Here is a 15,777-nt window from a genome sequence, read left to right as displayed (position 1 = left end):
CCCAAAACAAGGGGTGTAATACTCATTTTAGGTTAGTGGACAAAGCCATGACAAAGCCTGTGCAGCCACGATTTGCACAAGCACGAAAGCCCATTCATTTGAATGGGTTGCCATGCCCGGGACACACAGGAAAGAAGTACCTGCACTATTTCTGAAATTGCAGCCTGCACGGGATCCCCAGTATGGGTATGATTTCCAGTGCGGGTAGTGTGCCATGAGAACTAATGGCACCCACCCGCATTTGTCTATGTAGGTGGTTGCGGCTGCAAGTATTTGTGTGGGCCCCGCAGTGGAACTATCCATGCAGATGTGAACATAGCCTAAATACGTAAAAGTCAATCCCCAGTGTTTCACTACAAGTCTGTCAGGTAATACAAGTAAAGAAATTAAAGAATATCAGCTAACTATCTTGTTCTGAGGTCAAGCAGACCACCCACCGTTAATAAAAAAAACAAAAAACACAAACAGAGGAGGCCTCTTTTAGAGACCATGTAAAATAATGCACTTTATCTCCCCCCAAAAAATAATGTGCCTTTATATATACTTGAGGCCTTGCAGTATTAATGATAGAGTGGGGAGGAATTAGAATGCTTGTCAGATTTTTAGTGCTGTCTGGGTGCCCATTAGCCAAACTTACCCTATTTGATCTGTTTATCATGATCACTGAAAGTAGATGCCAAATTTTGGGTAATTCCCAAAAGAGAGTTGCTGACTCAGATACACGTTTGACAGTGTATGGCTCCCACATTGTGAGAGAGGTCATCTAGTGAGATATACCTGATGGGTTCAAAAGGTAGTTTCTGTAAGACAGAGAGAACCAAGTTGAGATCCCAAGGGAGCACAGGGTGCTGTAACGGGGGGAAGGGGGGGCCTGATGAGAGATAAACCTTGAGTGAAGGTTTTGACAAGGAAATGGAAAGTCAGAGGCTTTTGAAAAGAATGGACAATGCCATGTCCAGGTCACTGAAAATGTATCCTCATTGTGTGAATGTTCACTTTAATTGTCCAATCGTGCATATGAAATAAGAGATTTTCTTTACCTACTCAACCAGCTTTAATTGTCAATAACATATCAGTTTGTGTTTGACAGTTAAATATGGTTGAGTAGGTAAGGATGGACACTCCTGGAGATTTGAGACTACTGGCATTCTGATGGAATAAGATCTTGAAGATGCATATGACTAGGCTGGCAGCTGCAAATAGAATTCAGTGCATTTTTCTAATTTTTTCTCTTTGGAATTGTCAGTTCAGATTGCCTTTGCGTTCCTGAAAAAAAAAAAAAAAAAACGCAAATACAGTACAGTCGATACAGAGTGGTATACCAAAAAGCATCCCCTATAGCTCTTATAGCATTCCACCTAGCTAGCACACAATTCGTTTTCAGTGTTAAGCAAGGTGATAGATGCATCTAAGGAGATGTAAATTTCATATAGCACTAGAAACCATTGCTAAGCTTATTCTTCTCTCCCGTCCTCTACAGAACATATTTCATGCAGGCTTTCAGAAACGTAAAGTGCTACTAAACCCACAACAGTAAAATCAGCCTGTATATGCAGTAAACATGCTTGTTACACTCACTGTGGAACCTAAGGGTTCTAATTCTGATTGCTCTGTTTTTTCCCTGGTTCAAGCAACCACCTTTTATCTCATGAGCATTTTGCACATGTTCAGTTTGGTGTGTATTGCTAGAGAGTTTTTTTTTCTTGGGAGAATGCATGCGATCAGCACAGGGCCAATCAGCACTGTCCAGACAGAGGTCAGGGGTTTTGCATCCTTGTAGAGCAGAAAGAAAACTCCTCCTACAAGCTTTAACTAGTGCTTGGCTGAACGCTGATAGAAGTCACAAGACTGCTCTAACTTCTGATGAGAAAAGGTATTTAGCAGTTTATATTTACTAAAATAATTGCATTTCCATGTAGTGTGTACTGTGGGAGAACAGATATATAGAAAATGCAGGGTCCTGGGTTTAGTAAGAATTTAACTGTAGGCATGTGGACATCGCCTTCACTACTGCATTTAATGTCCAACGCCAGGCTCTGTGCTGCCCCCCTCGGAGGACTTGCTTTGAAGCCTCTCCCCCTGACTTCCTCAGTGTATGCTTTTTTTTTAACATGCTTCTTTATGATTTATTCAGGACAGTCGAGTGACATGCTAGGCCCAGCAGTGAGTGGCCTTGGATGTTGCAGAGAGCAGTGCTGTTATAACGTCAGCATTTCTCTTACCAAAAATACACTGAGTGCACACTGCTGTGCTCAGGGGCCGGGGTCATGATGGCCTGCACTCACAGTCTTTCCTCAGTCTTCCAGTTTGAGTGACAATGGGTGTCATTTAACCAGGAAGACTGAGAACATATTGTGGCTAAGAAGAGGTACTTTAGGAGGACATTAAAAAAAAATAGCCAGGGCTTAAAACTAAACAAAACTCAGGAAGAGCTCTAGAGAAATGATCAATGACTTACCCAACAATATCCTGTTTTTCTTTATTCCAGATGCCATTTCTTCTCTGATCAAATCTGTTAAAGTGTTGCACATGGAGTCTACGGAATCTAGGTGCTCAACACTGTCTATGGAGATTTTATATCTATCAAACCAAACATTGGATATTGCTCCCATCATAGGTGTATAGGGCCTAAAAGAAGAAGAAGAAAAAAAAAAAAAAAAACACAATGAAATTAGCCATTGGATCATCCACACTTCTACAGGTGAAACTCGAAAAATTAGAATATCGTGCAAAAGTTCATTTATTTCAGTAATGCAATTTAAAAGCTGAAACTAATATATGAGATAGACTCATTACATGCAAAGCAAGATAGTTCAAGCCGTGATTTGTCATAATTGTGATGATTATGGCTTACAGCTCATGAAAACCCCAAATCCACAATCTCAGAAAATTAGAATATTACATGCAATCAATAAAACAAGGATTGTAGATAGAACAATATCGGACCTCTGTAAAGTATAAGCATGCATATGTACTCAGTACTTGGTTTGGGCCCCTTTTGCAGCAATTACTGCCTCAATGCGGCGTGGTATGGAAGCTATCAGCCTGTGGCACTGCTGAGGTGTTATGGAAGACCTGGATGCTTCAATAGCGGCCTTCAGCTCTTCTGCATTGTTCAGTCTCATGTCTTTCATCTTTCTCTTGGCAATGCCCCATAGATTCTCCATGGGGTTCAGGTCAGGCGCGTTTGCTGGCCAATCAAGCACAGTAATCCCACGGTCATTGAAACAGGTTTTGGTGCTTTTGGCAGTGTGGGCAGGTGCCAAGTCCTGCTGGAAAATGAAGTCAGCATCCCCATAAAGCTCGTCTGCGGAAGGAAGCATGAAGTGCTCCAAAATCTCCTGGTAAATGGCTACATTGACCCTGGACTTTATGAAGCACAGTGAACCAACACCAGCAGATGACATGGCTCCCCAAATAAACACAGACTGTGGAAACTTCACACTGGACTTCAAGCATTTTGCAGTGTGTGCCTCTCCATTCTTCCTCCATACTCTGAGTCCTTGGTTTCCAAATGAGATGCAAAAGTTGCTCTCATCAGAAAAGAGGACTTTGGTCCACTGAGGAACAGACCAGGTCTGTTTTTCTTTAGCCCAAGTAAGACGCTTCAGACGTTGTTTGTTGTTCAGGAGCGGCTTGACAAGAGGAATACGACATTTGAAGCCCATGTCCAGGATCCGTCTGTGTGTGGTAGCTCTTGATGCACTGACTCCAGCCTCAGTCCACTCCTTGTGAAAGTCCCCAATACTTTTGAATGGCCTTTTCTTGCCAATCCTCTCCAGGCTGCGGTCATCCCTGCTGCTTGTGCACCTTTTTCTTCCACACTTTTCCCTTCCACATAACTTTCTATTAATGTGCTTTGATACAGCACTTTGGGAACATCCAACTTCTTTTCCAATTACCTTTTGAGGCTTTCCCTCCTTATGGAGGGTGTCAATGATGGTTTTCTGCACAACTGTCAGGTCAGCAGTCTTTCCCATGATTGTGATTCCTACTGAACCAGACTGAGAGACCATTTAAGGGCTCAAGAACCCTTTGCAGGTGTTATGACTTAATTAGCTGATTAGTGGGACACTTTGAGCCGAGAATATTGAACCTTTTCACAATATTCTAATTTTCTGAGATTGTGGATTTGGGGTTTTCATGAGCTGTAAGCCATAATCATCACAATTATGACAAATCACGGCTTGAACTATCTTGCTTTGCATGTAATGAGTCTATCTCATATATTAGTTTCACCTTTTAAGCTGCATTACTGAAATAAATGAACTTTTGCACGGTATTCTAATTTTTTGAATTTCACCTGTATAGTACTAAATCAAAGAAGACTTATAAGTGAATAAAGTACTGTAAATAGAGTACTATGTGTTGGAGGAATACATTTAAACAACAAATTCATCTAGGAAATCAATAAGATATATTTATTAGAATTTTGCAATTCAGCCATAACGTATGAAATAGTAAAAATATCTGCAAGCTGTTCTGTTATCACAAACCGAATTAAATGCCTGAGGGACTTTGAATAAGATATAACATTGAGCAGATTATATGTAAAACAGTTTATTGAACTTTACATGAAAATCCAACAGATTAAAACAAGTTGGTTAATTATATTTAACATACAGCAGACTAGGGTACACATTGTGTTAACTAAAACTGTTCCATACACATATAGCCATATAGCCAAATTAATAAAAAAGAGTGCATCATAAAAACTTGTCTCATTTCGTGAATACCCTTCACCTCTTCAGGAGCTCTGCTTTCTAGAGCTAGCAATGTTTGCATTCAACTTGTGAAGTGTAATAGGTGCATATGACAATAAAGCATGCCTAAGGCTACTTTCATACTGAGGAGTTTTTGAAGCATTTTTGCGTTAAAAAAAGCACCTGAGAAGCTCAAGAAAAATGCTTCCCTATGCATGTGAATGTATATCTATGTATGTTTTCACACTGAGGCATTGTGCTTGCGGTGCGGTGTAAAAACTCCTGCTTGCAGCATCTTTGGAGCATGTTCAGCGAGTTAAAAAAAAAAAGTCCCAAAAATGCCTCTTCCCATTGAAATCAATAGAAAAAGATTGAAAAGCACCTCAAAAATGCCTCTGGGAAGCGGTTTTGGTGCAGTTTTTAAGTCACGTGTCCTTCAAAAATGCTCAGAAACTGTGGCAAAAGCCCGGTAAATGCGTTTTTGCTGTATTTTTGTGGAGGATCAGTGCTAAAGCAGCCTTAAAATGAAACTGTGGGCAGACTACAGACTGTTTCCTTTTTTAAACACACTGCAAACAGTATTTCGATCCGGCTTAAAAGCATACTTCACCTTCCATACAGTGTTTCATTTTACGCCCAAATGTGGGATCTAACCTGAAGCATGGCATATAATATTGCATTGGTCCACCCTTTGCAGCTTTAACTCTTCTGGGAAGGCTGTCCACAAGATTTAGGAGTGTGTCTATGGGAATGTTTGACCATTCTTCCAGAAGCGCATTTGTGAGGTCAGGCACCGATGTTGGACGAGATGGTCTGGCTCACAGTCTCAGCTCTAATTCATCCCAAAGGTGTTCTATTGGGTTGAGGTCAGGACTATGTGCAGGTCAGTCAAGTTCCTCCACCCGAAACTCGCTCAACCATGTCTTTATGGACCTTGCTTAGTGCACTGGTGTGCAGTCATTATGGAACCGGAAGGGGCCATCCCCAAACTGTTCCCACAACGTTGGGAGCATGAAATTGTCCAAAATGTCTTGGTATGCTGACACCTTAAAAGTTCCCTTCACTGGAACTAAGGGGCCAAGCCCAACCCCTGAAAAACAACTCCACACCATAATCCCCCCTCCACCAAACTTTACACTTCGCAAAGAGCAGTCAGGCAAGTACCGTTCTCCTGCCAACCGCCAAACCCAACACATCCATCGCATTGCCAGACAGAGAAGCATAATTTGTCACTCCAGAGTCCAGTGGCAGTGTGCTTTACACCACTGCATCCAACGCTTTGCATAGCACTTGATGATGTAAGGCTTGGATGCAGCTGCTCGGCCATAGAAACCCATTCCATGAAGCTCTCTATGCACTGTTGTTGTGCTAATCTGAAGGCCACAAGAAGTTTGGAGGCCTTTAGCTATTGACTCTGCAGAAAGTTGAAGACTTAGCATGTACTGACCCCGCTCTGTCATTTTACGCGGCCTGCCACTTTGTGGCTGAGTTGCTGTTGTTCCCAGTTTCTTACACTTTGTTATAATACCACTAACAGTTGACCGTGGAATATTTAGTAGCAAGGAAATTTCACGGATGGACTTATTGCAGAGGTGGCAACCTATCACGGTATCATGCTTGAATTCACTGAGCTCCTGAGAGCGACCCATTCTTTCACAAATGTTTGTAGAAGCAGTCTGCATGTCTAGGTGCTTGATTTTATACACCTGTGACCATGGAGGTGATTGGAACACCCGATTCCAATGATTTGGAGAGGGTGTCCCAATAATTTTGGCAATATAGTGCATCTCGTATCATCTGAGGCTAGTCACTTCACTGGGTACATGTAAGGGTTTACAACCACTTTAATTCACAGCGTACTAGTGCAGACAGTGGTGCTGATATCATCATGCCAGTGCTGCTTTCTGCATCAGTGAAAACCTACCACCAGGTGAAGACCAAGGAGAACTCTGTGGCATCACTTGACCAACCTGAAAGTTTTAGAAAAGGTATTAAAAACACAAAAAGCAAAACACGCAGTCAATAGGAGCCACAACTGAGGGGCTAGGACAATTTGTGAGGTAAGGCCAGAGTTGAGTTTTAATACATACCAAAGTAACACCATTGTTCCATTTTGCAAATGGCTCATATTACATATTTCAATGGTATTATGTAACCGTCATATTTTAGTGTCCATAAAAAAGAAAGGAATCCCATACAGACACAGGGAAAGCATTCAAACAGCTTCCCTAGCTGAAATGAAACCCAGCATCCCAGCGCTGCAGGACATGAGTACAAACCACTTCGTGCTACCCCAGTCAGCAATATTGTAAAAAAAAAACCGAGCTGAGAAAGCATTAGTGCGTAATAAAGGACAGATGACACCCTAAGGGTGTAGCTATAGAAATGCTTTTATAAAGGATTAATGTCTTACTGATACAACTTTCTTTGATATAAGATTAAGTATGAACACCTAAAAGCAAAGGACGGAACCAGCACGATTTCACAATTTAAATGCCTATTTGAGCAACTGCACATGATAGCCTGTACTGTGCCAGGTTTACATTTTAGCAGACTGTAAGCAAAGTGTCATTAAACACCGCGCTGAAGCGTCGTCTTAAACCGCAGGACCGACCTTAGTGAAGTGTAACCTAATTTCAGACACAATTTTATCAGATTACATTCTGCCTGTACACCTACAAGCTTTGAACTATGTTGATTTAAAATACTGAAACACTATATTATTAACCCGAATGTGCAAACTCAAAGGAGTATTCCAATCCAAATAAAACTTAATGACACACTGACAGGTTATGTGTCCCTTGGAATTTTCTATTCATTAAATAAAAGAAAGTGTACTTTTATACACACCTTGGCTTATTTAAAGTGGTTGTCAACTTCAGACATGAAATATGAACAAAGCATATCCCTCTATAGTGTGTACTTGTCTCAATTAAGAGCGTTAAGTGTCATTTCTGTCTTCTGCCTCCTTCCTCTATTAGCATGAATCACATCTGAAAAGTTTCTCTGACACCAAGGGAAAAATGGTGACAGGGGAGGAACTTCCAGCAGATTGACAGCCTCAGCTCTGTAGCTGTGTGTGTGAGCTCTCTAGTGTGCAATTTCTGCTCTCCACCCCATTTTTTTCTGACAGCTCAGACAAGCTTAAAAATTCTGCACTTTGAACATATGTAGAGAGGAGAAGACTGCACATTAACAGGTACAACCTATGTAGGTGTATTTCATCATTTCACTGAGTATATGAAAGGGTTTACAACCACTTTAATATATGTCAGCACATCAAGTCAATACAACCTTTCATAAGTAATCATAAGCAACTGTAATCATTTAATCTGAACGCCATGCTCCCTCAACTAGTTTCTGCCATAGAAAAAAAAAACTATAAAATGTTAATTTTCTTCACAGAAATACACAGACATGCGATTTCCCAGAACCCCGAGTCTCTTCTCTTTTGTTTACAGGAGCAGGGTCTTTATTTTAAGTGTCATTGTCTGACATGGACATTTCCTATTGGCTATCCAGTGCTGGGGTCCCCTCAGGATCCGGAGGAGAGTATGAAGGTGGTGAGGTCAGTGTGAGGCCACTGGCTGGGTAAGCATATCTGGATCACTGGATTACTAGTCCCACAGAGCCTGAAGTGGTGCTGGTCGGGGACCCGGTGGCAGATTTTGATAAGTTAAAAAATCCCAAAAAGACGCATACTAAATGAGTTAGAGAGGGGTGGGTAAAACTGTGCCTGGAGATGGCTTTTAAAAATGGGAAAACCCTGATTTTTCGCAAAAGTAGAGTCATGGTAGGGCAGACCATCTGGAAGGAGTGGTGAGGCTAGTGCAGGAATGCCTAGACAGCTGGTGGTAGTAGGTGATTCTATTATCAGAAGAACTGATATAATAATTTGTCGCCAAGATCGCCTCAACTGAATGGTTTTCTGTCTTCCTGGTGCCAGGGTTTGGCATGTGGTGGATCGGCTTGATAAATAACTGGGAGGGGCTGGACATGACCCAGCTGTCTTGGTTCATGTTGGAAGCAATGACAGAATACATGGAAGGTGGAGGCTCCTTAAGAATCAATTTAAAGAACTAGGCTTCAAGTTGAAGGGAAGGACCTCCAAGGTGATATTCTCTGAAATATTACCTGTGCCATGCGCAACTCAGGAAAGACAGGGGGAGATTAGAGAATTCAATGCATGGCTGAAGACCTGGTGTAAGAGGGAAGGATTAGGGTTTCTAGAGCTCTGGGCTGGCTTTTCATTGGGGTGCAACATATATGCTAGAAATGGTCTCCACCTAAATGGAAGGAGGTCTTCTGTGCTGGGGAAGAGGTTTATTGGAAGGCTGGAGGAGTATTTAAAACTAGGATCGAGTGGGGAGGGAGAATTAGATTATAACGGGGTAGACAGATCAGACAGGGGTCAGTACTTATTGGTGGGTGGAATGGGGAAAGATGGGGGGAAGGCTATGGCAGATGATAAGAAGGTTCCCATGTTACAGCCAGTGGAATAAGTACTATTTGTATGAAAATAAAATATATGCAAAATATGTGTGAACAAGGTGTCAATCAATTAAAGTGTTTGTTCACCAATGCCAGAAGTCTGCCAAGCAAAATAGGTGAGCTGGAAGTTTTGTTGCATGAAGAGAACTATGAATTAATTGGTATTGCTGAACCATGGCTTCATTCTTCGCGTGACTGGGCCATTAATATTCCTGGCTATGTTTTCTTTCTGAGAGACAGAGTAAATAGGAAAGGTGGTGATGTCTGTCTCTATGTGAGAAGTGATCTCAGAGCAAGTGTGAAAGAGGACCTAGTTGATGGAGAGTGTGATGAGAATGAAGTATTATTGGTGGAACTGCACATGGGGGTGCATACTAGAAAGGTAATCACTGGAGTTTGTTATAAGCCTGCCAGTGTTAATGAGGAGGTGGAAACTCAGCTCCTTGCACAGATCGAAAGGGCTGCAAGGGCTGGGACAGTAATAATAGTGGGGGATTTTAACTACCTGGAAATTGACTGGAGTAATGGTACTGCAGGAACAGTTAAAGGGCAAAAATTTTTAAACCTACTACAGGACAATTTTATGGTACAGTTCATAGAGGCCCCTACTAGGAATAATGCTCTGCTGGACCTGGTAATCTCAAACCATGCAGAGCTTTTTACGAATGTTCATATAAAAGAACATCTGGGTAGCAGTGACCATAACATGATTTCATTTATTGTTAGCTGTAAACATCAAGCACATACAGGAAAAATAAAAATGCTCAATTTCAAGAGAGCTAATTTTCCAAGGCTGAGAGCTGCTCTCCAAGACTTAGACTGGGAGGGAATATAGGCAGTGATGAACACAACACAGAAATGGGAGTTCTTCAAGAAGACTGTGTGTGAACACACTGCAAAATATATTCCCATGGGCAACAAAAAGGCTAAAAATCAAACCTATGTGGCTTACGGCTAAAGTTAAAAAAGCTGTAGATAATAAGAGATTTTATTCAATATAAAAATGAGGAACACTATCATGGTTTAAACATTACAAAGAATATAACAGAATATGCATAAAGGAAATAAAGGCTGCAAAAATTGAAAATGAACGACAGATTGCAAAAAATTCATCAAATATATTAATAGTAAAAAGGTTCGGTCCGAGCATGTAGGCCCTTTACAAAATAATCTAGAGTGGGTGACTGGGGACAAAGAGAAGGCAAATTTATTTAATACCTTCTGCATCTCTGTGTATACAAAAGAGCATGGGGGAGCTCTTGTCCATAATGGGCATGGTATTGACACAGCTCCAGACGATCCACATTGGCTCACAATTGATATGATCCAAAAATATTTAGACAGAATAAAAGGTGAATAAATCATCTGGACCAGATGGCATACACCCACGGGTCCTTAAAGAATTGAGCTCTGTCATTTCAAAGCCATTGTTTCTAATTTTTAGGGACTCTTTAATGACTGGCATAGTATCACTTGATTGGCATAAGGCCAATGTGGTGCCAATATTTAAAAAGGGGTCAAAATCTTTACCAAGCAATTCTAGACCGGTTAGTTTAACTTCTATAGTTGGGAAGATACTGGAGAGTTTAATAAAAGACCACATAGATGGGTTCTTGCTGGAAAAAAAAATTTTAAGCAACAGACAGCATGGATTCCTGAAAGACAGAAGTTGTCAAACAAATCTGATTTCTTTTTATGAGGGGCGAGCTAAACCTTGGACAGAGGGGTGGTGGTGGACGTGGTATACTTGGATTTTGCAAAAGCATTTGACACAGTTCCCCACACATGGCTAATGTGTATGGTAAAGTCTACGGGCTTGGAAAAATCTGTATGTAAATGGATAGAAAACTGGCTAAAAGATCGTATTCAGAGAGTAGTGGTTAATGAATCATACTTTGAATGGTCTGGGGTCATCAGTGGTGTACCCCAAGGTTCAGTGTTGGGACCCTTAGTTTTTAATATATTTATAAATGATATAGGGTCTGAGATTAAAAATCCTATTTCAGTCTTTGCAGGTGACACCAAACTGTGCAGTGGAATAATGTCCTTACAGGATGTCTTCAACTTAAAAGCCGACCTCAATGCACTGTTTAATTGGGCAACTATGTGGCAAACGAGGTTTAATGTTGATAAATGTAAGGTTATGCACTTGGGGGCTAAGAATATGCATGCATCATACATACTAGGGGGAGTACAACTGGGGAAATCAATGGTGGAGAAGGATCTGGGAGTTCTGGTAGATCACAAGCTTAATAATAGCATGCAATGCCAAGCTGCGGTTTGTAAAGCGAGCAAAATTCTCTCTTGTATTAAAAGAGGTATAGACTCCAGAGAGAGAGAGAGAGAGAGAGAGATCATATTACCCCGGTACAAATCATTAGTAAGACCTCATCTGGAATATGCAATTCAGTTTTGGGCACCAATTCACAAAAAGAACATTGGGGAACTAGATAAAGTACAGAGAAGGGCAACTAAACTGATAAGAGGCATGGAGGAGCTCAGCTATGAGGAAAGATTAGAGGAACTGAATTTATTCTCTCTTGAGAAGAGGAGATTAAGGGGGGATATGATGAACATGTATAAATACATCAGTGGTTCATATAGTGAACTCAGTTTAGAGCTATTCACCCTGAGGTCTTCACAGAGGACAAGGGGGCACGCTTTACGTCTGGAGGAAAAGAAATTTAATCTCCAAACATGGAAAGGTTTCTTCACAGTGAGAGCTGTGAAAATGTGGAATAGACTCCCTCAAGAGTTGGTTCTGGCCAGCTCAGTGGATTCTTTCTTAAGATACACAGAATATAACTGGCTACTAATATTTATAGGTAAAGTTGATCCAGGGAATATCCGATCAGGAAGGAATTTTTTTCCCAGCAGGAGCAAATTGGATCATGGTTTGCTGGGTTTTTTTGCCTTCTTCTGGATCAACTGTAGGTAAAAGATAACTTTTTTTTTCTATGGTTGAACTGGATGGACTTTTGTCTTTTTTCAGCCAGACTATGTAACTATGAATGATGGTTTTGAAAAACCCAGATATTTATGTCCATTACCATCAGTGGTGAGAGAGAGATGGGTCTCTGCATTGTGCCTGAACACTTTGTAGCAACCTAAACAACATAAAAATCAAAACCCAAATGTTTTAATTTCTGATTATCTTGGGGAGAGGTAGGACCATCTGTTGTCATCTTATTACTGTCTGTGTTCGAGATTCCTTCTCACTTCCTTTCTCTTGGCTGGGTGTCAGGACAGAACCAAAATCAGAGAATTTATCCTCCCTTCCTATTTATTTAAAAGTTGTAAAAAAACGGAAATTGTGGAGAAGTTTCCCCAATTCGGACACAGAAAGCAATAAAAAACACAACTAGAAAAGCTACAATTTCTGGGGAAATTGTGTGAAGTGTTCTTGCCTCCACCAGTAGTCTACAACTGGAGTGGGTGGAGTAACTGGGTGGAGTGGCTTGTCACTCTGCTGCCTGCTCACACACCTGGGTTCCTATGGCAACTCACTCTACAGCAAGGGCAGAGAAGAGTGGTTAAAAACAAACTGCTCCAACTTGCTCACTTCACTGGCGGTTGCCATCTTCAAACAATTGTAGTTTAAAAATATAAATCCTACACTGAAGAGCTTTATATTGTGAGAATCACAAGACCCAGACCTACATTTTGATGCACAGTATGTCTCTGAAATGTTAAAAATGAAGGCACAGTCACAGTTTAGAAATTGCCCTTCAAATTTCAGATGTCTAGAGTAGAGTTTCAATAAATGTCAATGGGCGGCGTGAGTTGCAAACAAATGGTCATATTGTGAAAACTATCAGGACTATGGCTTAGCCATTTTTAGTGGCAGCAGGGATAGCTGAACGTTTTGATATAAGATTTGTGTAGGTGGGCTTGAAAATGAGGGAGTGATGGCAGTTTAGAAATCATGTCCTGATTTTTCAGCTCACACTCTAGCTTTTGTCAGCTCCCACTCTAGTTTTGAACATTCCGCCATTCATTCCTATGGGACCAATTTCACCACAAAAACGCCGATATTTCGTGAACCATTCGGCGAAACGTTCCACAAAGTAATAGCACACCAATCAGGAACAATCCACACGTTTCGGTATATTACTGTCTATGTAGTGTAAAAACTGTGGGAGGAGTTAGGGTGGTAAATTTGGCTATAATAATAAGAATATATATGTGAGATAACAGTAAGTGGTCTTGCCATGTAAGAACACTTAATTACTAGTACAGTAAGGTGAGGATTTTAGAGGAAGAGATTTGCTGTTCCTTTATCAGTCGATGGGTGTCAGTCAGTACAGGAAGTAAATACTCCTTGTGCCCACTTCCTGATTATTAATTTTTTGCATATTTGTCACACTCAAATGATTCAGATCAAACAAATTTTGATATTACACAAAGATAACCCAAGTAAATATAAAATGTAATTTTTAAATGATGATTTCATTTATGAAGGGAAAAAAAAACAGTCCAAACCTGCCTGGTCCTATGTGAAAAAATAATTGTCCCCTAATCCTAAACCTTTGGCAGCAACAACTGCAATCAAGTGTTTGCGATAACTGGCAATGAGTCTTTCCCAACGCTGAAGTGGAATTTTGTCCCACTCTTCTTTGTAGAATTGCTTTAATTTAGCCACAGTGGAGGGTTTTCCAGCATGAATGGCCTGTTTAAGGTCATGCCACAGCATCACTATTGGACACTCCAAAACCTTCATTTTCTTTTTCACCATTCAGAGGTGGACTTGCTGGTGTGTTTCGGATCACTGTCCTGCTGCATAACTCAGGTGCGCTTGAGCTTGAGGTCATGAAGTGATGACTGGACATGCTCCTTCAGGATTTCCAAGTAGAGTGCAGAATTCATGGTTCCATCAATTATGGCAAGTCGCCCAACCCCAGACCATCACACTATCATGTTTGACTGTTGGAATGATGTTTAAATTAAATGCTCTGTTTTACACCAGGTTTAATGGGACACAACCGGCCAAAATGTTTTTTTTTTTGCAAATGTGAGAGGAGCCATTGTGTTCTTTATGGTCAGCAGTGACTTTCACCTTGGAACTCTCCCATGGATGCCATTTTTGCCCAGTCTCTTTCTTATTGTTAAATTACGAATACAGATCTTAACTGAGGCAAGTGAAGCCTGCAGTTCTTTGGATGTTCTTCTGGGTTCTTTTATGACCGCCTGGATGAGTCATCATTGTGCTCTTGGAGTAATTTTGGTAGGTTGGCCACTCCTGGGAATGTTCACCACTGTTCCCGGTTTTCTCCATTTGTGGATAATGGCTCTCACTGGTTCACTGGAGTCCCAGAGCCTTAGAAATGGCTTTGTAATCCTTTCCAGACTAATACATGTCAATTATTTTGTTTTCCATCTGTTTTCGGATTTCTTTAGATCACAGCATGATATGTTGCTTTTTAAGATCTTTTAGCATGCTTCACCCTGTCAAGACAGCTTCTGTTTAAATTATTTCTTGATTCAACAGGTCTGGCAGTAATCAGGCCTGGGTGTGGTAAGTGAATTTTAAGTCTGCTTACCGAAACAAAATGTTAAAATCAGGAAGTGGCAAATACTTTTTTACAGCACTGTATGTATTCATTAGTTATTAAATGTATTTTGCAAATGCAGATAGTGTAAGTACCTGAATTTGACCTGAGATCGGCCTCTTTCAATCCTCTATACAACAGCACTCAGGCTGAGACCAAGGGAGAGGCAGGACTGAGAGCCAATCAGGTGTGCTGCATGAAATCTCAGAAATCGATGGACAGAAACACAAATCTTTTGGCATCTAAAACAGCTCCTTTTTAAGTATTTCATCTGTGTATTTAGCTGTTTGCCTGGAGTTCAGCTTTAATACATCATTAAGCCTGGGTTCACACTAATGTGGTGCGGAATTCGCAGCAGTTTCTGTGCAAATTCTGCACCGCATCACAATCGCACCCTGTTCATGCGAATCACTGCGGGTGTGTATGTTAAATTAAAATCGGCCCAAAATCGGTCCTCAAAACGCAGTGCAATGTGCAGAATGGGATCGCATGGGTGTGAATACCCATGCAATCTGATTCTAGTGCGGACCAAAAAAAGGGTCTTGCACCTTTTTGGTGCAGATGCGGTACGATTTGAGCCATACAAAATGTATGGTTCAAATCACACCACACAGAATTCACTTGTGATTTGCACAGGAATGTGGTGCGGTTCTGGTGCTAATATGCCACACCGCACAAGTGTGAACCCAGGCTAAATGTATTTTTTAAAATGCAACTAGTGTACTTGAAGTTTACTTTGTATCAGCCTCTTGAGGTCCCTGTACAGCACAGACTGAGCTTAGATTGGGAGAGGGAGGAGCAAACAGGAGTATGCAAATGCCCATGCTGATAGGAGGAAAGAGCAGAGTGAGAATACCTCATCATTCTCTTGCTGCTCCTATACTGTCAAGGGTTAATACACCATACCCTTTCTCCATCCAAAATATTATGTGATATAGTTTACAGATGAAAATAAAACTGGTAATATTCCTATATTACATTTTTTCCTCCCACATTTTGCAGTTTTGTTAGGACAGGTAGCAGACTGATGGAGC

At 41.0% G+C, this 15,777-nt stretch overlaps 1 protein-coding gene across 2 annotated transcripts in view; it reads right to left on the bottom strand.

The window, feature by feature from the left end:
• LYPLAL1 (lysophospholipase like 1) overlaps positions 1 to 15,777 on the bottom strand; it is a 74,610-nt gene that overhangs the window by 11,609 nt on the left and 47,224 nt on the right. For both annotated transcript variants that reach the window (XM_089685017.1, XM_089685015.1), the window contains exon 3: positions 2,459 to 2,628. In XM_089685017.1, the coding sequence (XP_089541143.1) occupies positions 2,459 to 2,628 (170 nt within the window). The remainder of the gene's footprint in view (positions 1 to 2,458; positions 2,629 to 15,777) is intronic.

Source organism: Staurois parvus, unplaced genomic scaffold, assembly GCF_062004578.1.
Source record: "Staurois parvus isolate SC_StPar_1 unplaced genomic scaffold, SC_StPar_1.0 ptg000362l, whole genome shotgun sequence".
Lineage (NCBI taxonomy): Eukaryota > Metazoa > Chordata > Amphibia > Anura > Ranidae > Staurois > Staurois parvus.
The sequence above is the reverse complement of the archived record's forward strand: the minus strand, read 5'-3'. Positions and strand labels throughout refer to the sequence as shown.